Here is a 25005-nt window from a genome sequence, read left to right on the forward strand (position 1 = left end):
GGGGGTCCAGGAGGTAAAGGTCTTTCATGAGGCCTGAATTCTTATACAATTGAAGTAAATATTTGTAAAACATGTCAACCTCTTCTGGGGCCTGAAAAATGATTTGCTATGGCATAGCCAGTGGTTACTTAATGAATCAGATGAAAATTGAGCATAGGACTGGCCAGATATGGAATGACTTTGACGTAGTTGGCAAGCTTAAATATATTGCAATATATGGACAAACAATCCCTGTTTTGTTTAAAGGGTAAGGCATTTTTCAGTAGCAGTATGCACAAAATGTCTCTGTCTTAAATATATTGATAATGGTGAGTGCAGACTGTGCAGAGGACTCTTGCATTTGTCTGTATGTATTTTGTGGTCACAGCCTCATTGCACCCGTCCCTAATGATTTTAAAAATTAGTGGTGAGCACAACTTTCCCTGGTTTGTTATAGCTAGTGGTTACTGACATAATCTTGCACTGCTGTACACACCCCAGTGGGAGTTTTAAATTATAGTTCTAGTTCACCTATGAGTCCCAAATTGGCCTGTTGCTTTCGTTTTGTCAGTGTGGCAATGTTAAACAAGAGTCAGTTAGCTCTGAGCTACATAACGATTTCTGCGACCTTTATGCTGCCCCTGCTGATTTCATGTCTCAGCTGAGCCACAGCAAACCCCCTCATGCCATCGAGAAATGGGGAATCGAAACTCAGCCGGCATCAAATGTGAAACCAGTAGACTCAATAAGGGCGGGGAATAGGACACTGACTGTAGCGTCATGTTGTACAGAGCTCGAGGTTATAGGTTGCAAAAGGGAAGTAGAGACAAATAGAAGGCGTATGCTCTGTTTATTCCGCTCAGAGGCTGCGCAGTCTGTTACCAGAATAAGACAGAATAAAAAGCTTGTAATTGCATGGCTGGCGAAGGACAGAGGGCGTGGGAGTATGTCACTGAGAGAAAGCATGCTGTAGCAGGGAGAGCCTAACAACAAGCGGCAGAGTGGTTTGGATAAGCAATGAGATCATCTTGCTAGGGAGCGTTCGGCCGAATGAATATTGATTTGGCGAAGGAACACAGACACAACAAGGACTGAGCGGGCTGCCTTTGTTGTGCTACTAACTACAGCTGCTGTGGCCTGACGTTCCGAAGCTTTTGGTGCCATTGACGGATCGCCAGGCGGTTCCCTGCAGCATCTCCTCTTACTTCTCTGACCCAGGCTGAGGCTATGGCCAAATGCGCTGTGTTTGCGACTGCTGCTCTCTCTGTTCTGCTTCTTATTGTAAGCATCGTGCTGCTACTGACCCACACCTTCATGGATATAGTAGAGGGACACGTCAAGCAGGTAAGATTCATCATTATGGAATAATACGCTAAATTAATTCGATGGCCATTTACTAATACTCTTAACAGCATCCTGAGTTTCTCCAGCTTCTATTAAACGACAGTTCTCAGTTAGTAATAACGCATTTTAGCTAATGAGTGTGTTCAGGCTAGTACCAGTGCTGTCATACAGGTAAATAGATCGGCAGAAAATAAGCCTGATCTACCATAACCTTTAAAGGAACAGTAACATTAAAAATGTAAAATATATTAAATGAATGACAGTATCATGTACTGCTGCCCTGTACTGGTTAAACTGGTGTGTTTGCTTAAGAAAAACAACTATAGTTTATATAAAAAATCTCCTGTGTAGCCATGGGGGTAGCATTCAAGCACAGGATACACAGTCGATAACAGATACGTTCTGAAGAATCCAATAGTAGATAACAAATCAGCTCTGTAGTATACAGCGTTTCCGGTGCCTTTTTTCTGTTTTCATCTTTGAATGACTGCCCCCATTGCAAAATAAAAAATGTTTATAATAAAGTTAGCCAAAAATTTAATGTATAAAGGCTGGAGTGACTGGGTGTCTAACATAATAGCCAGAACCAGGGGCGATCCTGGCCCCTCCGCTGCCTGAGCTGCTGCCCACCCACCCCAGAAATTCGCTCTTAAAGTACCAGGAACAGCATTTTTGCTGCCCCTGGTACCTAGTGGGGCGCTGCCGCCTGAGGCGACAGCCTCAACTTGCCTCATTGGCGAAGCACCCCTGGCCAGAACACTACTACTACTAACAGCTCTCTAACTCTGAGCTAGTCAGCGACTTGAAGGGGGCCACTTGGTAAATATCTGTTCAGTGAGTTTGCAATTGATCCTCAGCATTCAGCTCAGATTCAAAAGCAACAGATATGACCCATGTGCCCCCCTTAAGTCTCTGATTGATTACTGCCTGGTAACCAATCAGTGGAGACCAAGAGAGCTGAAAAGCAGGAAGTAGTGTTCTGGCTATTATGTTAAACATCCAGTTCATCCAGCATTTACACATTACATTTTTGCCTAACTATATTATAAACATGTTTTATTTTGCAGAGCCTATCTATTTACCCAGTTTTTATTTTTACACTGAACAATTCCTTTAAGCAAACACAACAGTTTTACCAGTGCAGCAAACCGTACATTATATTTTGATTATGTTACTGTTCTCCTTTAAGGAGAGCTAAATGGAGTGAACAAGTGTATTGGCTTGTATACAGCTAACAAAAGGATGCATATGCTACTTCATGATGGGGGTCAGTATTAATTGTATGCCCCCAAGACTCTGATAACCCCATCAGTTGGTGCTGAAAAAGTCATGGATTTTTAATATAATAAACATAAAATTATCGCTAAAGTACATGTGGTCCTGTAACTGCCAAAGGGTAAATAGAGGTGCTCATCTGAATACAGTACAGAACTCACAAAATGTGCTCACAAGCTAGTTTCTTATATGTTTCAGTATGCTTTATACTTTGCAACTTTTCAATTGGCCTTTATTTTAATCATTTTTTTTTTTAAATGACTTGCTTTCCTCTTCCGTACTATTTTCCAAGTAATTATGGCATTTCTAGGCATATTCATTTTAAGGGTTTAGTTCTTATTTAAATGCATTTAAATATTTATGTTGCGCTGTTTTTTATTTACCAATCTCTTCCAGGCAATCGTTCTAAAAAATGAATCAGAAGTTTTTGAGGACTGGGTTAATCCTCCACCACCTGTTTACATGCAGTTCTACTTCTTCAATGTTAACAACCCACTGGAAATACTGAATGGAGAAAAGCCATTTGTTACTGAAATTGGGCCGTATACTTACAGGCAAGTGAATTGGTCTCTCTCTCTGAAGAAAAGGTGCTTGTGAGAGGAAATGGTTAATTTTTACAAGTACATTAATGGACATAGACAGATAGTGGGGAATCTTTGAAAGGGAAGGGGCATAGCCTATTATAGTCCTGCAGTAACACAAGCAAAGATAGGCTTCATTTCCGTATCAGGTCGGCCTAGCTGTTGTATTGGTTCCTGTCCTACAGTGCAGTGTGCTGAGTGCCGCAGGCTCCCCCTGCACAGTCTGGGAAAGGAGGCAGCAGGAAGTAGAACAGATTGGTAGGAGTTTTGCAGAAATTTTCAATGAATCAACCCGGAAACACACCTTTTTAAAGCAATTTCCTTCTAAATATAAAAGTGTGTAATGCACTGGCACATTATTTTTTTCACACAGTATGTCTCCTTTAAGGATGATGGCACATGGGGAGATTTGTCATCTGTGCTTAAATCTTTGCTACCGTGGGCGACATTTCTTCGGAATGCTTTCCCATAGGCCATACAGTGAATCAACGATGGGAAAACATACGCGGTGCTTCATTTTCTGAAGTCACTCTCAATTTCTTTGTGAAATGTCTTCAGTTGTAAAGTGCCTGCCTTTGGTTGTCAAAATGGTAACTGGGAAGGAGATAAAGTGTGGCGGCTCACTACCACAAAGTATCATAGGCTGTTTTTTTATGGAAATGTAGAAACAGCTGTAACAAGAAGATGGATGATGAATTTAGTAGGGTGTGTCCAGTCCTGTCCCCCCCCCCAGTGGCTTTATATTTTATATCTGTATAACTATGAGGTCACAGTCACATCAAAACATGTATATCACAGCAAGCAATCAGGAGTTAGTTTTGCTAATGGTTGCTCTGATTTTCCGCTGTGGTGCAATTTAGCCCTTATATTAATAGATCAGCATATGCTTAAAGCTTATAACCTAGGACCAAGGTATAAGTGTGGCACAATGGCATCAGAAGAGTTGCCAGCCTGTTCTAACTGCTTCTTGCTGTTGCTTTCGTAACCTTAATCCAGGAAATTCCTAGCCTGCCCATACATGCCATTGCTGAAAGACCTTGGCGCTTGACATTTTACTAATGTAATGCCAGTAGCAAAAATGACACTGAAAAAACTGATAAGAAAAGGGAGCTTAACATCAAATTGACTACACAGTTGGTAAAGTGCTCGTTGTAATTGTGCTTTTAAGTTGATTTGTGCATTATGAAAAATGAACACAAACTTCCTCTGTTTGTAAAGATAATAGAAGGGACCACAGAGTTCTACAACTTTCAGACTTTTAAGCTGGCCATAGACGCAAAGATCTGATCGTACGAATCGAGGATTCGTACGATTTTCGAACCGTGTGTGGAGAGTCCCGACATTTTTCGTCCGGCGGAGATCGGTCGTTTGGTCGATCTGACAGGTTAGAAATTTTCTGTCGGCTGCAGATAATATCTCTGCGTGTATTGCCGATCGTACGATTTTCAGTGGGAGACTGTAACTAGCTTTGGTTGGACATAGATATCGTACGATTGCTGTCAGGGGCAGAACATTGCTGATCTGTTCTTTAACTACTTTATTTGATCTGACTGTTAAGACTTTGATCTGAATGGTTAGTGGCGGGTTGGGAGATGGGAAAGTCTGATCGTACGATGATTCGTACGATCGGATCTTTGCATCTATGGCCAGCTTTATTTCAATTTCTTTGCCCATTATCTTTCAGGGTGTCCTGCAGTGTGAGCTAAACAAACATGACTGTTTTACAAAGCAGCTGCATCTGTAACATTATCAATCTAGATGTTTGCCTTCAGCAGATTTTTATAAACAGCTGTCTTTCCAACACCATGTGTTTCTAAAGGCCAGGAGCACGTGCTGCATTTTCTCCACTGACATAGTACCACACTATAGGGAAAAACAAGCTGCTTTTCACCCTGTACTCTCCTGCGGTGAAATGCAGAAAAATTTAGCGCAGGGGAATGTGTGACTGGGCCCAACGGATTAAGATGTATCTGTGCCAAAATCCTTTTCTTATAGGCTTAATGTCAGTAAGAGGTAATATGTGGCTACACTATGTACTCAAATCAAAGAGATATCATGAACGATTGGTCTAACCAACGCTGAAGCACTGATCAGATGCTATATTTTAACTTGTGGGCTTACCTAGACTTGTGAGTTGACCACTGGCTACAAACTATATACAGCCATTATTTGTACATATTAAAGAGAATTTTAAGCAATCAAAAAAATAAATGTATTCTCTGTGTGCAAATAATGACTGCATAACCACTTGTAGCAGCTGGTCAACACAAGAGTGCAGGTTTGCCCAATCTCTGAAAAAAATAGCAGGTGGTTAACGCTACAGCATGGATTGGACCAACCACTCATAATTTCTCTTTGTTTTGTGCACTGACAGGCAAAACATCTACCTCTCAACGCACACATGGGCCTGATTTCGGCAAGAATAAGCATATGTTCACATTTCCATCTGTCATAACACCAACTTTAGGAAAGAAATGTTAGCTGTGCCCCATTCTTATTTTCAGCACAGATATACTTTGGCGTGACTTAAGGTAACGATGTAAAACTAAGCAGATAGAAGTATCTTAGATATACTGAAATGTTTTATATTGACATTATTATCTCACTAGTTTTACAGGTAAAAAGCTCTGGCTCCATGAACTTTCTATAAAGATGTTGTGCCCCCATCTATGCTGGCCTTGCAAAGAATAAGACTTGGACAGTACTGTCATATAGGATAATTTTACTCTACAATGCATGTGCAAGTCTCTATGCTTTAAATGGCCTACACTTAATTTTATTGTATTTATTTATTTATTTTAAATAACCAGGGAATATCGACAAAAAGAAAACATTACATTTTCTGTCAATGAGACTGAAGTATCTGCTGTCACTCCTAAAACATATGTATTTGAACCAGAAATGTCTGTTGGAGACCCCAAAGTAGACTTAATAAGAACAGTAAATATTCCTCTTGTGGTAAGTGTTAACATTTTTATATTAACTTTAACTTATCTTTTAACATTTCCCATCTGAACTGGCAAGACTGTTTATTATATTTTACTTTGATTGTGCCCAGGAGGTACTATATGCAGTTATGCAAAATTTATAAAAAAAATTGACTTCGATTGGTGCTGCCTTCCCGCCGGCTAGAATCTAAATCGCTAGCGGGATGGCACTTGGAGTGCTTAGTTTCCAACAAATTACACTTGTTGGATTATGAATGAAATTTTATATGATAGTGAATTATTTGCAGTTTAAACAGAGACAATTAGGAATAAAAACTCAGGGCCGGAATTAGGGGTAGGCAGAGTAGGCACGTGCATTGAGCGCAAAGCTGAGGGGGCGCCAGGCACGTACCTGCTCTGTCGCCTACCCCGTGTCTGGTCCCATCTCTCCCCGAATGCCGCTGGTGTCTTTCGCATATGCGCTTCTGCACATGCGCGCACACATTTCGCGCATGCACGCTGGAGCGAAGTTTCACGCATGCGTAGTCGAGCGCGCACTGAGCCGGCGCCGTGGCCCGCCAGGTTGCCTAGGGCGCCTGACCAGGTTGGCCCGGCTCTGTAAAAACGACACCATAAAAATAATAAGAATCATAATCAAATCATAAGAATTCCTTTAATATTTAAACTTCGGTTTTGTAAAAAACTGTAAAAAATAAAAGATGGAAAGAAATTAGAAAAAAAAGTATATTTCTGGTGAATAATTTGCAAACAACTGAACTGAAAAAAGTGTTTGAAAAGTGAACAACCCCCTTTATATATAATTGTGTTATCATATAATGTATAATTATATAATGCATATATGCATATAATTTATAACGGAGGCTGCTAGTTTGGGGAAAGTAATGATAATGGGGGATTTTAATTACCCTGATATTGACAGTTAATGGGAACAAGTTTATAAACTCGTTGAATGACGATTTTATGGCACAGGTTGCTGAGGAACAAACCAGAATACTATACTGGATCTAGTGATCCAGTGACCCAGAACATATAGCAAATGCGAAAGTAAAGTAATTGAACTCCTGGGTAATAGTGACCATAATATGATCTCATTTAATGTTTGGTGCAAAACATAAATATAGATTGAGGCAACAAAAACCTTGAATTTCAGAAAAGCTAATTTTAGCTCCTTAAGGGTTGCCCTGCAGAGCATAGATGGGGGCATTATGTTTTCTGCTAAACACAAAACAGCAACAGTTGGCATTTAAAATGATATTAAATCATTACTGTTCTCATTTTATTCCCTTAAAGGGGACATTTCATATAATCTTTATATTCAGATATTGTAATTGTCCATCCCCACAATATGTAATGATGCAGAGAAAAAAACATTTTGAAAGCAATTTACCTCCTAAAACTGTCATTATATCAGAGCTGCAGAGGGAACCTCTGTGCTCTGCGCCTAGGCTGAAATGAAGAGTAGGAGTGTCTGTTCATTCTCTAACAGGAAATGGTCACAGCACTGACTGACAGGCTGAACTCTGCTATTGCTGGGATAACCCCTCCCCTCCCACTGCCTGTGTCTGTTCCCAGCTGCACACGCATTTTTATTGCCTGCATCAAAGTTATCTTTGACTCTCCCTCCCCTTCTCTTACCGGCTTTTGCTTCTGTTACCGGCTCTCTCTCCCTCCCTGGCTCTTGATCCCCTCCACCAGCTTCCCCTCCTCTTTACAGCACAGATAACTACACAGCAGAAACGCTTGACAGGTCTTGGTTTTTGTTGCCTGCCTGCTTCAAAAGGCTTCCCCCCTCTCACACACATACACCGACAGAAAGGCGAAATCGATGCTGCCCCCTGAGACCCGCCCCCTCCTTGTGTTGTATGGGAAATTCATGGGGGGGAGAGCAGAAAGGGCAACTAGCTGAGATAAATCTAGCATGCCCTGTGCGACCTGTCCCTACCTCTTGTGTAGTGTGGAGAAACACATTGTTGAGGGGGGACAAGAGGGAGGGAGGGGGGTGACGAGTGACTGGTCTGAGTCGTCTCACCGGGCCAAATGAAGCTGCCAGAAAGGGGGTGGAAGACAGAAGGGAGGCATAATTTGGATCAGTGCAGGGAAAGTGCACATGAAAACGGAGGAAAGAGCTTGATGCTTTTGCGGTGTGCAGTGAGGGAACTGCGCTCGCGATGGAGAAGCTAAACGGGCGAGCGGACCAGCCTGTGAGAAGGATGCGAGCGCGCCTTGTAGGACCCCAATGTGAGTGATGGCGCCAAAATGACATCACCGCATTGTGCCGCCCAGGTTTGCACGCCCTCTCCTACTCAATGGCTGCGGCTCGCTGCTGAAAGAAAGGGAGAGCCGTCGGCCACTTGTACAGCCTGTATGCATTACAGCACAGGAAGTCCGGATAAAGGGAGGAGCGACAGCACTTTTTAAGATTTTGAAACTAAATTTTCTCCGAAAGGTATATTAAACAGGCGATTTTCTTCTATTTTATAGTATGGCCAATTGATTCGAGGAGAGTGTTCAATGATGGTATATGTCCCTTTTAAGAAGTAAATATAGAAGCACCAATAACCATCCTATGTGGCTTAATATAGAAGTAAAGAAGTTAGTAGAAATTAAGGGAAAGTCATTTAAAATGACAAATCTTGGGGACAGAAGCTGCATTTAATGAATATAAACACTATAATAAATGTTTTAAAACAGTGATCTGGAATGCAAAGATTGGAAATAAGGAGTGCATTGTGGCATAGGCTAAGTCTTACCCCAAAAAGTTTTTAAGTTTAAAGGAGAACTAAACCCAATAAGAAAAGCCCCTACCTACTACCCTAGATAGTCCCCCCTCTCTGCTTCCCCCCTGCATAGTTGATTACCCCTTAAAGTGCCCCTAACACAGTACTCCTGTATTGGTGAAAGTAAGCGCAGCAGAGTTTAAGGGTACGCCATCTTCCATCTCTACATAGTAAGTTAGGTTGAAAAAAACACAAGTCCATCAGGTTCAAATTTTTTTTTTTTTTTTTTGAATTGCATTTTTATTTTAAAGACATAAACCACAGAAACCAAAGGATATTAACATGGCAGGTTGGAAGCTGTACCAGTCCCCAGTAAGCTTACTGGATATATGAAGGAGTTTACGTTTCTTTGTATAGTTAAACTCATTCCAAAACTGAATAGAGACTCCCATCAAAGTGCTGCAAGTTAACTGGTCTGCATATAAAGTTTATAAAGTTCTCTTCTCATGAGCAGCAACCATATTGGACAGACTGCTGTTCTAAAGCATGCTTCTTTTTAACCCAATTCATATGTGCTGTTTGTTATACAATGCCTTGATACAATAGCAAATGGTACAACTGCAATTATGTCACTTCTTCCTTAAGTGAATGGCGTATTGGTGCATGAGCAGTTGGAGCAGTCTTCCAGTTCGTAGCAACTGCGCATGCACCAAAAGTGCTGGAAATTGCCAAAGCGAAGGAAGAGGACCCGAAGAATACCGAATAGCCGGAAGATGGCGCACCCATGAGCTCCGCTGTGCTCTGTAAGGCTACACAGTTTTTGTTATTGCTACTTTTTATTACTCCTGTTTCTATTCAGACTTCTCCTATTCATAGGGCAGTTGCTCATTCAAATCAATGCATGGTTGCTAGGGTAATTTGGACCCTAGCAACCAGATTGCTGAAATGGCAAACTGGAAAGCTGCAGAATAAAAAGCCAAATAACAAAAACCATACATAATAAAAATGAAAAACAATTGCAAATTGTCTTATAAAATCACTCTCCATATTATACTAAATGTTAACTCAAAGGTGAAGAACTCCTTTAAGGGATCACATTCAAAATTGTGTCCTAGTGAATGGCATTATGAGCAGCAATCAGCATGGCTTTTTGAAGGATAGGTCATGTCAGACAAATTTGATTGCTTTTTGTGATGAGGTAAGTAAGATGCTGGGCAGTGGGGGAGCTGTAAATGTGACCTATTTGGATTTTGCCAAAACATTTAAAGGAACAGTAACATCAAAAAGTGTTTTACAGTAATATAAATATAATGCAGTGTTGCCCTGCACTGGAAAAACTGCTGTGTTTGCTTCAAAAACGCTACTATTGTTTATATAAATAAGCTGCTGTGTAGCAATGGAGGCAGCCATTCAAAGGAGAAAAGGCTAAGGCAGCTACCACCATTATGTTATACAGAGCTTATCTGTTATCCATTATTTAACCTGTGCCATATAGCCTTTTTTTCAATTTCCACCATTGCTACACAGCAGCTTGTTTATATGAACTATAGTATAGTGTATAGTATAGTGTTTCTGAAGCAAACAGATCAGTTTTTCATTTCATTCAATTTAATTTCTTGGTGTTACTGTTCCTTTAATACAGTGCTCCTCAAATGACTGCTTTCTAAACAAAGGTCTGTTGGGCTTAATGAAGTAGTTTGCACATGGATAGGAAATTGGCTACAGGATTGGGTACAGAGGGTGATGCCAGTTGGCAGCTTCAAGTGCTAACATGGTCTTTAGCTGTATTAAAGGAAAACTATACCCCCAAAATGAACACTTAAGCAACAGATAGTTCATATCATATCAAGTGGCATATTAAAGAATCGTACCAAACTGGAATATATATTAAAGTAAATCTTGCCCTTTTACATCTCTTGCCTTGAGCCACCATTTCGTGATGGTCTGTGTGCTGCCTCATAGATCACCTGACCAGAAATACTTCAACTCTAACTGTAACAGGAAGAAGTGTGGAAGCAAAAGACACAACTCTGTCTGTTAATTGGCTCATGTGACCTAACATGTATGGTTTGTTGGTATGTTTGTGAGTACAGTGAATCCTACGATCCCAGGGGGCGGCCATTATTTTTTAAAATGGAAATTTTCTATTTATGATTACCCAGTGGCACATACTACTAGAAAAGTATATTATTATGAAAATGGTTTATTTACATGAAGCAGGATTTTACATATGAGCTGTTTTATGCAATATCTTTTTATAGAGACCTACATTGTTTGGGGGGTATAGTTTTCCTTTAAAAGGGGAATTCTTCCACTGTACAGAGCACTGGTAAGGCCCCATGTAGAATATGCCTTGCAGTTTTGGTCTCAAGTGCTCAAATGGGACATTATTAAAATAAAGAGGGTCCAGAGAAGGGCAACTAAGCTGGTTAAAGGAAATCTCAGCTATGATAAAAGACTGGCCATGTTGGGGTTGTTCATGCTGGAGAAGAGGCGCTTAAAGTTGATCAACATAACTTCCTATATATTCGCTACCTTTTAAAGGTCTTAATTTGTATTACTGTTTCTGCTTTTCCACAGGTTATTTTCCATATATTATAACAAATTCGTGCCATTGCCATATGAGTCAAATATATTCAGTATTTAAAGTACCACTGTAAATGTCCCCCTGCCATCTTTCTTTGTGTTATTTTCTGTAAGATGGTGGCTTGCATGATGCAATTACTTTAATTCAATAATGTTTTTATTTGTGTGCTTATTGTGTCTTATTTCAGACAGTAATGGAAATGACCAAAGACTCAAGAATTCTCAGACCACTGATTATAGCAATCTTAAAAACATCCAAAGAAGGAATGTTTGTCACTCGTACTGTTGATGAGTTATTGTGGGGCTATAAAGACCCAGTCTTGTCGTTTCTTCATACGTTTAATCACAGCGTCAGTGACACATTTGGACTGTTTTATAAGGTAACACAATCATAACTGCTGGTAGGTTATAAAGCTGCTTCTTTACTGCATTTGTATCATCTAATGCTCTGGATGTTGGACATTTTCTAGTTCAAACCCCTTTTGAAGACTCAACCTTTGGTGAGGGATCCTCTTCGCTGATAACAAGGTTACTAATATAGGAAGACACTGGTGTATCACTTAGTCAGTCACTCAATCAATAGTTTCAATAGTTATCTAAATACGTTTTTAGCTTAAATCTCAACCTACCCAGAGGCTCGGCTTTTAGATATATCTAGGAAAATAGATAGGTATAGTCTCAAAATGTACCTTAATTGATCTTCAGAATGACACGCCCTACTAGGGGTTGCAAACCTCACTTTGGGAATCATTGATCTGAAGTATTCAGCTGTCAGCTATAGGAGACTCAAAGATATAGATGGCACTTTTGTTTAAGGTGCACATGCCATTTTGCAAATGCTAAATGAATCATTATCAGGGGGCACATGTACAACCTTTAATTCCATACTTGTACATTTGCCCAGTGACACAACCAGCTCTTTTGGTTAACATCTTAAAGAGGCAGTATATCCTACTTGTTAAACATGAGTTCAATGAAAAAGGCTTATGTCAAACATTGTTTTCAATTTAAATCAAGAAAACTATATTGTTTTTTTATGTCTTGAGCTAAACAGGGAGATTGAAGCTACTGCAAATGTGGTACAGGTATGGGACCTGTTATCCAGAATGCTCGGGACCTGGGGTTTTCTGGATAATGGATCTTTCCGTAATTTGGGTCTTCATGCCTTAAGTCTACTAGAAATTCATTTAAACATTAAATAAACCCAATAGGCTGGTTTTGCTTCCAATAAGGATTAATTATATCTTAGTTTGGATCAAGTACAAGCTACTGTTTTATTAATACAGAGAAAAAAGAAATCATTTTTAAAAATTTGGATAAAATTAAGTCTATGGGAGACAGCCATTCCGTAATTCTGAGCTTTCTGGATATCGGGTTTCCGGATAAGGGATCCTATACCTGTACTTGCAAAGTAGATTGCCAGTGCAAAGATAATCCGCTGCATAATTTAATTATTCTAACAAAACAGTCAAAAACAAATGGTGAAGGGACGCGAATGTATAATGGTATAATTATCTAGCTCACAAGGACCAAACATGTAGCAGCTTCAGTCCATCAAATTAAGTGATTAGGCAGTGAAATGTACCTAACTGCTAGATGAACTAGGAAGGCAAAAAAATATATTTTCATTGGGAGAGTGAAAAATTCCTCCCTGACTCTAAAATGTCAATCAAAAGGGCAGTGCATTGGGCTTGAACTGAATATACTTTTTGCCTATTGCTTTAATTAGGAAATATTGATGGTTTTGGTTATTTAGTCCACTAAGCGTGGCAACATTTGCTGCAGACAGGGCTGTATTCATGGGGATCCTGTTTTGGAGCACAGAAATCTGTGGTAATTAGCTTCTGCTAGGCACAACACACAGTGGAAAAACATGGTAGATTCTGCCCATTTTAAAATACTTAATGTGAGATAATAGTTATGGTAAGCTGTTACAGTGAGTCCGTGCTTCTGTTCATTGCATTACAATTGCTTTAAAATTGTGCAGTACATAATGTATAATCCTATGATTTATATTTTAGATGAACACAACAGATGATGGGGAATATGTGTTTCTCAGTGGAAACAATGATTACCTGAAGTTTACTCAAATTGCTGAGTGGAAGGGCCAAAAGTAAGCCATTCAGATGCAAATATAATATATAGTACTTTTATATAGCAGGAATGTTTTTGTTATATCTATGTCATGGTATTTTTTAGCATAATGTACAGTATGTCAGTGAACACCCTGAATCATAATTCCCTGATGCCAATTGCAAGCAGAGATGAATAATTTTGTTGAAATCTTTTATGTGCAGGGAAGATTTCTAAATTTGAAACAATTGACGTTTTTGAGTCATGCATTAAAGTGAAGAGGGCTAGAATGTTCTCCACAAAACTTTATAGTGTCCTAGACTAGTACTTGGTGTATGCAACACATTTTAATATGAATGTACAAGCACGGCTTACGAAAATAATTTAATCTTTTACAATTACCTCCCCAGAGGTCCCCCTGTTAGTTACCATTGTCAAACCCAACAGGTAGTATTGAGGCTGGTATGGGAAGCGAGAATAGGACTGTTACAGGCAGAACTACTGCTTTTTGGACAGGAGGGAATTTGAAAAGGATAAACTCACCCATATGCAAACATGCAAAATAACAGAAATTGCAATAAATCATTTCAAGTGATACTAAAAACTACATACAGTAAATGAAACCATATATTTATGATAGTAATATCTTAATAATGTATTGCTATTTTCTGAATATTATATACAGTACAATGGGACATTATTTTGTCAAAATAAATTCCTTCTTTATTGGTCTTTTTTTTGTAACAGAGCTCTTGACTGGTGGAGTACAAACACAAGTAATATGATAAATGGGACAGATGGCACATCCTTCCATCCACTTCTAAACAAGGACGATAAGCTTTACATGTTTTCCTCAGACCTTTGTAGGTAAGTAATAACTATATGGCATTAAAATGCCTTGCAAAAGTCCACCTTTCAAACTTGGGAAAGGAAACTAGAATATTTTGGGAGCGTGGGTGGTGTGGTTTGGGAAGGGGCCCTGTGATGTATAATCCACTTTCCTTTCTTTCTGAAAACTTTGAAGGTGCAAGATATTTTTTAATATGACACAAATGCAATATCGCCATAAAAGTGTGATATCCACAGCTGCTAGTCATAGAACTCTACTTTGAGTGGATAGGAGTGCAGGATTGGTACTGCTGTGGGAACTAGGAAATTATTTATTTAAGTAGAAAGAAAAAAAAAAACTGGGGGTGGGATTATGAAACTTTTGATTGAGGAATGCAAGTGAATTGGTTAGGGGGGGTCTATGGGCCCTCAATTATGCCACTGGTGGTGAGCTACAGGACATTCTTAGAACACCATACTATTTTGTTGGTTGGGTTAAACTTGAAGTTACTTTTTGTGTTGCAGATCCATCTATGCTGTTTATGAAAGCAGTAAGAACATCAAGGACATATCGGTCTTTCGCTTTTCTCCACCAGCAAGCGTTTTTGCCAATGTGTCAGTCAACCCTCAGAATGAAGGCTTTTGTGTTCCAGCAGGAAATTGCCTCCCATCTGGCCTACTAAACGTCAGCAACTGCAAGCAGGGTACTTGCTTTGTGTGTTACTGAGATAGGATAAGTGTACATAAACGTGTGTGTGTGTGTGTGTTTATTTGCCTATGATCTGTATGAAACCTTTTTTTGTTTCCTCGACTATCATTTTTTTGTTTTTCTTTATGTTGCCTTAAAAATCACCTTTTAGTTACAAATATTGTTCTCTCTTTGAATGGTCATTGAAATATACATTTTATTTATGGAGGGATATATTATTGTCACTGAAAGCCCAGCAAAGGATGCTATAGCAGTTATGTGCCTTATACACAGAAGGATTATTTGCAAAATCCCCTGCTGCAAGTAATAAAGCACTCAAGAGTGATAAAGGTGCAAGACACAGCACTGTGGTTACAATGCATCCCGGTACTTACTAAGTACAGGGCTTTATATAGCATTATGTGCCTGCTGCCGCACAAGTTAGTGAAAGAGATAAGGGTTGTGAATATGTCTTCCCTTCATAAATGCAGCACTGCCAAACACAGTACTCATCTGCAAAATGCAGGTCCTTAATCATGGGAAAAGGTGCATAGTGTGAAAAGATATGGTGGTGCCCCCTGTTTATTGCACTCTGCCCCACAATTTGATAATGACTTCTAGGATAATAACTCCATATCTTTTTAATCTTGGTCAGCCTTCTCCCTGATGTCAGAGCACTGTGATTGATATGTTGATACTTAGTGAGCATGCTTAAGTATTGTGAAAGTCTTTAAAGTCTTATAATGCAAAAACTGGACATCATAACTTTTATGAAGATATAAGAGTTTGAGACCTTTGCTATTGGCAACTGCACTAGTGTAATGTTGCCCATGTGTTTGTAAATTAGCCCTGTAGTTTACTCATACAGATTGTGGCAGTGAACACTATGATCAGGCACAACCTGACACTGTTAATAGTGTGGGAGTACAGGGTGCAGTGATGATCAGTATATTGTAACCAGGGATAGAGAATAATTTAGGCTAGCATGTGACCACTACAAAGAATCTAATGATATGTTAAGTTTCATCCTTTAATTAAATTATTTACTTATTGTGGCGTCATTATCTGAATATCTATATTATAGCCTTTCTATAGCTACAGGTATGGGATCCATTTACCGGGAACCAGTTATCCAGAAAGCTCAGAATTCTAAAAAGACCATTTCCCATAGACTTTGTTTTAATTATATTATTAATAATATAATAAAACAGTAGCTTCTACTTGACCCCAACTAAGATATAATTAATCCTTAGTGTAGGCAAAATCCAATCCTATTGTGTTTTATTAATATTTCAACTATTTGTATCAGACTGAAAGATCCCTTATCCAGAAAACCCCAGGCCCTGAGCATTCTGGATAACCGGTTCAATACATGTACTACCAAATAATGTACTTTGAGATTAATCATTTCATGCATTTATTATTTTTAACAGGTGCTCCTATAATACTGTCATCTCCTCATTTCTACCAAGCTGATGAAAATGTTATTAACAGTATAAGAGGTATTAAGCCAATCAAGGAACATCATATGACCTTTCTGGACTTAAGCCCAGTAAGTTGCAGTTTTAACCACCAGAGTTATGTGCTGTCAGCCTGCTTGGGAGTAGAAGCAGACATAGTGGTTAGAAGAACATGTCTGTATGATGGATTTATAAAAGACAACAAATTGTAACCCCTCCAAAAAAAAAGCCATGATGGAGTGCCTTTTGCCATTAAACGGGACCCGTCGCCCAAAAAAAATATTCATAATCCTATTTTATCACATCAGTCAAGCAAAATGAACTTCAATTACACTATATGAATTATTTGAATCTTGTTTCCTTTAGTCTGGGAATTCATAATTATAGCAAGCAGACAGGAACCATTTAGTGGACACTGTTATTAAGACAAGCTTTGCATTAACTCAGAATCTTGTTTGTGCACCAGAATGGGGGACTTGATGTCCATCCCCATGCCCTGGCTACACAATTAAACGGTGAAGAGAACGGGAATGTGGGTCCACTTTAACATTAACAGTTTGAAACAAACTTTAATCACACTTGACTTAAGCTGGCAATGGGCTGATCTGATCGTTGCCCCTATTGGCCAACGACTGGCTCATGCTGCAGGCCTAAGGAGATTTGCAGTTAAAGGGGTTGTTTACTTGAGTTAACTTTTAGAATGATGAGAGTGGTTTTCATTTTTATTTGTGTTTTTCGAGATATTTGGCTTTTTATTTAGGAGCTCCCCAGTTTGCAATTTCAGCAATCTGGTTGCTAGGATCCGAATTACCCTAGCAACCACCCACTTATTTGAATAAGAGACTGACATTTGAACAGGAGAATTCCTAAATAGAAAGATTAATAACCAAAAGTGGCAATAATAACACATGTGTAGACTGCAGAGCATTTATTTTTAGATGTGATCAGTGACCCCCAATTGAAAGCTGGAAATAGCCAGAAGAAGGCAAATAATTAATTAAAAAAAACTATATTAAAAAACCCAATAGACCAATTGAAAAGTTGCTTAGAATTGCCCGTTCTATAAAATACTGAAAGTTAACGTAAGGGTGAAGTACCCCTTTAATGCAATCCTCATGCAATGGTATTTTCAAAACTTTTCATAAGATTTGTGCCTAATTTTTGTCCTGATTTCAGTTCCCATACAAGGGCTGGTAGGCTGACAACTGGGTCTGGAGGTGCCATATTAGCATCTTTTATTGGCCCATGTATAGCCAGCTGAAAAAGAAAAAATTCAAGGCTTCCAAGTATGCGATATTGCAGCTGTATGTGTAAAATCCTGTTCCATTTTCTTTTTAGCTCACTGGGACCATAATTCATGCTGCTAAACGAATGCAAGTGAATGTTTATGTCCGAAAGATTGATGTCTATTCGTAAGTGTTATACGATTCACATAACAAGTAGAACCTGGTTGACCACCATTAATTGTGTCTGTGCTGCAGTAATCATTAATTTTATTTATAAATCTGCAAAATAATGTTTGCACCCTGGAAATTTCTCTTCAACACCTCACCTATTACTTCATATATTCACATTCAGGACTTCTCTAGAGCTGCTCCCCCTCTTTCAATCTGTGTTACTACAGACTTTATCACAATCTTTCAGACACTTCTTTAGAGCTTAAAGGGGAATTATCACGAAAATGAACATTTAATAGAAACTTCATCATACTGAAATAAGAAACTTTCTAAATATAATAAATTCATCATTCTGTACTGCTTCTGAAATAATCTTCACTATTGACAGTTTGATCCCTTTAATAACTGATTCCAGTACAATCAAAATCTAACAAAATGACAAATACATTGACACAAATTCTGCTTGTAGAGAGACATACTTTCTGGTGATTTTAAATGAGTGAGCTCTAATAAATCTACTTGGCAAAAGTAGCCCCCCTAACCGATATATTGGATCATTCAACTGACACCCAACTCCTGATTGAAGACAGTTATTTTGTTAGATTTTGTTTGTACTGGAATCAGTTATTTGAGTGAACTCTAATTTGTCTGCTAGGAAAGGAAGCCCCCCTATAACATATATTGTATCTTACTGTCAATTATTATCTGACACCCAACTGCTGTATGAAGACAGAATGAAGAGAAACAGATGCTGAGAGAGGAATAGTGAAGATAAACTAGACTATTTCAGAAACAATGCAGAATTTTTAATTGATTATATTTAGAAAGTTTCTTACTTCAGTATGAGGAAGCTTATATTAAATTTTCAAGTTCCCCTTTAACAAACTGTAAGACTGGGATCTGGTCTTGTATTTGCTTAAAGCTGGTTAGACACAGGCATACATTTTGCTACGTGTACATCTAAACTGGCCGACAAATACTCATTGGAATTATTCACATCATCAAAACGACAGTGGGTTGCTACCTCTTTTATTGGTTGCCAAACTGGCCAGAGATCGATTCCTTGTTTTCTTTAAATTCTAATATGAACAGTACAAAAATGTAATAGAAAGTTGAAAATAATAGAACAGTAATTGCAATGCTAACTCTTTCTCTAGAAAAAGCATTTGTTTGGCCTTGTATGTAGAAACAACTGTGTGTATGACTTTAATCCTTTCTATTTATTTAGTATTATTACCCAAGACATACAGACCTTGTTCTTTCCTGTAATGCACCTCAATGAGGTAAGAATCATGACCAGTAGTTCACTGATGCTATAAAAGCAGATATTAACACTTCACATTTTCCAGGTTGTGCTTACTACAGGTGCATATAGACAAATACAAGAGTCCTCTGCACTCAACCCATTATCAATATATTTAAGACATTGAGACATTTTGTGCATACAGCTACCAAAAAATGCCTTACCCTTTTAACAAAACAGGGATTGTTTGTCCATGTATTGCAATATATTTAAGCTGGCCAACTACATCAAAGTCATCCCCGATATGGCCAGTCCTACAACTTTCATCTGATTCATTTAGAATTCTATTGCTTCATTATACATTTTACACAGGGACTAAGTTTTATCTGCAACTTACTAGCTGCTTTCAAAGTAAAACTCCCAAACTTGGTTGCCCTTTTATGAGCACCAGTGGGATCACCTGACTATAGCTGGGAAGGGTGGGAGCTACAACATGGAGCTGGTCACTGCTCCTGTATAACTATAACAAACAAGGGAAAGTTGTGCACCACTAATTTTTAAAACCATTAGGCGTACCTTGTACGTTCTTGACAAAATCAGCGCTGTACTCTGCATTGGCGGCTTTAGCCACCTCTGTAGAGCCTTCACAGAATTGACAGCTCCCTGGGCAACGAGGCTGGGGGGCTATCATATCGGTCCTGCAAAAGGATTGACCTAAAAGCAGCACATAAAGGTCTGCAACTTGGTGCGTTGGAGTAGAAAGACATGCATTCCCAATTTGGATTGGGGGGAATGTGTACTTTCCGAAAATATATGGTTTTCTGGGGTGAACATACTTTTTTTTACCTTTGCCCCCCCTCCCCAAACTATGTAGATGTGTTGATTTTGCAGTATCTGGAATTACAGAACTGATAGTTCAAGTAAGGTGTCTACATTTTGGGGCCCCTATATGCCACATGCTTAGGTAAACCTATACATATTGGGCATCAAACGGTTTGGACTCCTGGCAATCATATTTATGATGTTTTACATTGGTACCTAATGATGTGTGGGAGATATGAGGCTGTAGATTGGAAGCTTTGATGTAATTTTTCAAAAAATTCACCAAACTCTATAAAAAATTATAACTTTAGGAAAGAATTGCAACTTGGTAGTTTGGCGTACATAGATATATTTACCCATTTTTGATTTGCAAGAATCTGCTCTTTCTAATAATGTGTAGTTTTATAGGGTAAACCTACTGTTATTGGAGTGTTTGGCCTTGATATCAGAAGTATGCCGTTTTGTGGAGTGGTGCTTTGGAAATATGGTAGTGTGCTGCTTAGTGATTTTGATCTATACAAGTTAAAAATCTCCATAAAACTATATACATTACTATGAAAAAGTTTGGGAACGCCTCTCAGCCTGCATAATAATTTACTCCACTTTCAACAAAAAAGATAAGTGGTATGTCTTCACTCCAAAAGAAGATGCAAATAAAAAAAAGTTTTATTGTACAAAAAGAATCATCTCAGAGGGTGGCCGTACGCGTTTTGTAGGCCTATGACTAAGTGCCCAGAAGGCACAAAACGCGTTTTTATATTTGCATCTATTTTTGGAGTGAAGTCCAGTTTTTGTGCCAGCCTACCACTGCAATTCGAATAAAGTATAAATGAGGCACCATAAGGGCAAAGTTCTGAGCACAGTGTATATGAGGGCTATTCTTGCCCATTTTGGCACTTACAAACCAGTGCCGCAACCACTAAGAATGAGTACATTGTTTATCCTCCGTTTTGTTTTTGTAAGACACGTACCCACTGGAGCAGGCATTTTTGGGGCACATTTATACAGTACATTTTCACATCCAGGTTTTGCTGCAAGTCATGTAAGTCACATATAAAAAATCTAAAACCTTGGGAGATTTTTATGTTTTGAAAAAATAAAAAAGATTTAGGGTAAAAAAAAAGCCACCGTCATGGCAAAACTTGAAATAAATAAACCTGTCCCATTAGTTTGGAGTGGGAACTTACTGGGGAAGTTAATTTGTGGCTGCTGAAAACGAACTTTAGGCCCAGTGATGCTAAATTATTAGGAGTCTGATGCGCACTAGGACATTTGCCCCAATTTGCAGCTTGTTCGGCCATGTACCCCGTTAAACTAAAATAGTTGAAAGAGTATTTTAGGAATCCGTATGGAAGAAGTTCTTCCTGTCTATTAATACCAATAATGGAATAAACCTCTTTTTCCTTTTACAGAGTGTTTTAATTGATGATAAATCTGCTGGGAGACTCAGATCGATTCTTTTGCAAGGAAGAGTGGTAGCCAACATCCCATTTATTATAATGGGGCTGGGAATTATTTTGGCCTTTATATTTACAGGACTAACTTGTCTACAAAAAAGGAGCAGTGAAGAGGTACATATCAGTTGTTAAAACACAGTGTATTTTAAATTCACCAATATTGGTATCCATACACCTATACGTACATATGTACAAATACTGGGTGTGATTTATAAACACTGGGCAAATAGGCAGCAGTGCCAGTGAAGTTTTTTGTTCCAAATAGGCAGCAGGGCAGTAACCCATGGCAACCAATCATATGATTGCTTTCAGTGTTCATTCTGCAGCTGACTGAAAAATGCTCATCACTGATTATTTGCTATGGGTTACTGCCAGGTGCTAATTTGCCCAGTGTTTATAAATGAGCCCCAATAAAAGGAAAATGATGCAGTATTTATAGGTGTCTGTTATAGTCTATTTAGTTTGCAACATGAAGACCGTAAAGTACAGTGACATAATTAACTGCATTGTTTCTCTGCAGATTAGCAATTTGGAATGTAATTTGCCATACTAACCACCATATGTAATAAAAGACACTATGGGGGCTTTATTTCTTAAAGTCCGACTTTGAGTTGTTTTTACTATAAAATAGGAATTTTCTGTGGAAAAAAACTAAAAAAAAAGGCTGCCAAAAGTCTAAAAATACTCAATCTCCAAGCTGTCGAGTTTTTAGATTTATTTTTTTGGAACCAATTTTATCGAGTTATAAATATGGCCAATTTGTGGATTTTAGTTTGGGTGGACTTTTTTTACTTTAAAAATCAGAAAAAATCGGATTTAGATAAATAACCCCCTAAGTTTTTCTGGGGCAGTCCCATAGCAACCAATAAGATATAGGCTTTTAAACAGGTGACCAGTAACTGCTACCTTCTAATTGGTTGCTACTGCACCTAGGGCAAACATTAGTGTACTATAAGTTTGCTACATCAATGGCACTTCATTTACATTTTAAACCTCTCCCAGTTTTTATTTACTGCAAGTGAGCTATTTAGATCATTAGATTTAATGGGCTGGATTATTTAGGAAAGGGAAAGATAAACAAGTCTGTGGATCGTTTGAACCATTTTAATTTTCTCTTTAAATGCTTTAATTTTTTCACTTTAGGGCACAGAAGAGGAAAGGGGTTCTCTAATAAGAACATCCTAACGCAACGCTACACCTACCACAAAGTGAACTATGCAAACTGCTCCGAACCGTCCCATGTGCAAAATGCTTTTGTTTTATAAATGCACTGATGATACAAGACTATGGATGTGGTGATCCTTCGGGACAGCAAGACACTAACCAAGATTTTTTTTTTAACCATTTTTACAGCATATTGATTAAAAAAATGTTTGTCCCTGTGCTGGAACATTCTACATCTGACATGAAAATAATAACTAACGTACTATTGAAAAGAGAAATACTTCATTCAATTAGTGTGCGAAACAGTCAAAGATAAATTAATATCCTGATTACTTACAGGATCTCACATTATATAAAATGCACAGTACTGTATTGCTTTGTCTGCTTAACTGTCATTTGTTAGCACTAAATGGGTATTGAAATAGGTTTTTAACTAATTATGACCTGGTGACAGAGGAAGTGGTTCTTCAGAAATAAAACCTACTGAATAACTGTTCTTATCTTTATCTGTCAGCCAACCTTGTTGTAATGTTATTTTCTGTGGTACCACATATTTTATCTTCTGTGTCTGAAAAACATTTCAAAATATTTTCCAATATCGCTTTACAACCAAGCCTATTTTTATTATCCCTTCTTTATATAGCTCCAACATTTTCTGAAGCAGAGATTATACATCATTCACAGTGGCTTCTAGTAGTCTCTCTACCACACATACTATGGTTAATTCTAAAAGCTGTTAACGTAACAATTAGAAAGTTTCTAGGGGTGCACAGGTACTGAGTGATTATATCCGTTAATACCACTATTCTAGAACTAAAGATGCCATGTGATCTTGAAAACTTTGCCTGTATTTACATAAGCTCCTTTTTTATGAACCAGTGCTATTTAATTAGAGAAAACATTGAATATCCTGTTTTAGCGCACTTTGTTTTAAACACTTGAGATAGAGGCAGTGTCTTAATCTAAGGCACAGTCAAAAACTATTTTTAGTGACTGACATAATTCAAGCAAATGTTTTTAAGGTTTTTAATAGTAATTAAATAGTTGCCAGTTAAATACTGGTAACACAGGTAGGACTGTACACATCACAAATGAGAAATTGCCATTAACTTTGGAATGATTCTATGCATAATATTTTACAGGTGCTGTAAAGTGCCAATTATAAGATACAGAAAATAGTTTGCTGTGTCTTGGAGTGAAATACTACATTTACTCAATTTAAAATGAATGTAGCTTGTGGATAACAATACACATATTGCTTCTGCAAATAGCCCAAATACAGTAAATACCATTTCACCAACATTGGATTGGACTGAGACCCCATGTATGACCTCAAGCACTGTCAATCGCAGAATTAAAAGTAATAAACTAAAATTCCCATATAAATGATGGCACATAGTAATACTTGTTGAATGAGGGCTGTTTTGTTTTTTTTGTTTTTATATGTGGGCTCATTTATGAATGCAGTCGCAATTGCAGTTATGCAAAAATGGATGCAATCATGCTCATGAATGGCATTTGTTATAGATAATTGTGTCCAAAAATGCTTCTTGCACTTCCCTTTACTTGCTCTCAGCACCAGTGCATCTGTCCTGCCTTGTCTTCTTCATTACATGCAAGTGCACCTGTTGATGTAGGGGAAGCCCAGTGCTACCCCACTTTCAAGCAATAGGTAGTTTTTGGGTTCCCACAGACTACCTCAATATTTGCAGCACATTTGCACCCAGTGAATCATGTAAACATCATAATTCAGAGGGAAAGTAATCACCTCCTTGTAGGTGTTTATTTTGATGCATTGACCAGAATTGTAGCAGATATAATTTGACACTTACCCACAGTGACACTGGAATAGTAGGGGAATCTGATGAATTGTGGGTAAACTACTGGCAAATTGCATCCAAAATTGCACTTTGTACACTGCACTTGCCTTCATAAACAAGCCCTATGTTTTGCTTACATGTCTGAAGATGATGATAATGAAAAATAGCTGTAAAAGGGATTAACTCTGTGTAGCTTTCTGTCCTTGAGAGTCCAAATAATTACTCTCAGTGCCTCAATGTGTTATGGTTTGTTTATTGCATTAACCAAGAAAAGGAGAAATGTTATTTTAGAGAAAATGTAATAATGAGATGCATATTAATAAACCAAATATTTCACATTATCTGCCAGTAACCTATTTTTATTGCAAGCAGGTTTTTTAACGTGGCTGCTATTTGTATTTAATTTAATTCCCATTGGCTCTTAAGTTTACCTGGGGTGGCATAGTCCCAACGTGTAGAGTGCTGCCTGTGGCACATTCCGAATAACATTGCTTTCTGGTGAAATATCTGTATACAAGTGTCCTATCTGAATCCTCAACTTCGGTATTGTTGAAGCATCCCGAGCTGGTGCAGTTTTTCCTAATAGGTGCATCAGCCCAGGATTTCAGGTAAGTACATGCGAT

The 25005-nt window shown here is 38.3% G+C and overlaps 1 protein-coding gene across 1 annotated transcript; it reads left to right on the forward strand.

The window, feature by feature from the left end:
• Positions 1-903: 903 nt before the first annotated feature.
• Positions 904-24723, forward strand: scarb2.L (scavenger receptor class B member 2 L homeolog). The gene is made up of 12 exons (NM_001086637.1): positions 904-1323; positions 2995-3152; positions 5990-6137; positions 11619-11810; positions 13452-13543; positions 14251-14370; positions 14857-15035; positions 16453-16571; positions 17818-17891; positions 19105-19159; positions 21354-21512; positions 22542-24723. Exons 1-12 carry the CDS (start codon positions 1207-1209, stop codon positions 22581-22583), a joined length of 1455 nt encoding a protein of 484 aa, NP_001080106.1. The 5' UTR covers positions 904-1206; the 3' UTR covers positions 22584-24723.
• Positions 24724-25005: the final 282 nt, after the last annotated feature.

The sequence above is a fragment of the Xenopus laevis genome, chromosome 1L (genome assembly GCF_017654675.1).
Source record: "Xenopus laevis strain J_2021 chromosome 1L, Xenopus_laevis_v10.1, whole genome shotgun sequence".
In the NCBI taxonomy this organism is placed as follows: domain Eukaryota; kingdom Metazoa; phylum Chordata; class Amphibia; order Anura; family Pipidae; genus Xenopus; species Xenopus laevis.

Bases quoted from the DNA above. Each gene is read 5' to 3' on its own strand.
- scarb2.L (NM_001086637.1), top strand. From the start codon at position 1,207: ATGGCCAAATGCGCTGTGTTTGCGACTGCTGCTCTCTCTGTTCTGCTT. The intron at 14,371-14,856 runs GTAAGTAATAAC...TTTGTGTTGCAG, and splicing joins TTTTCCTCAGACCTTTGTAG to ATCCATCTATGCTGTTTATG. The intron at 21,513-22,541 runs GTACATATCAGT...TTTTCACTTTAG, and splicing joins AAAAAAGGAGCAGTGAAGAG to GGCACAGAAGAGGAAAGGGG.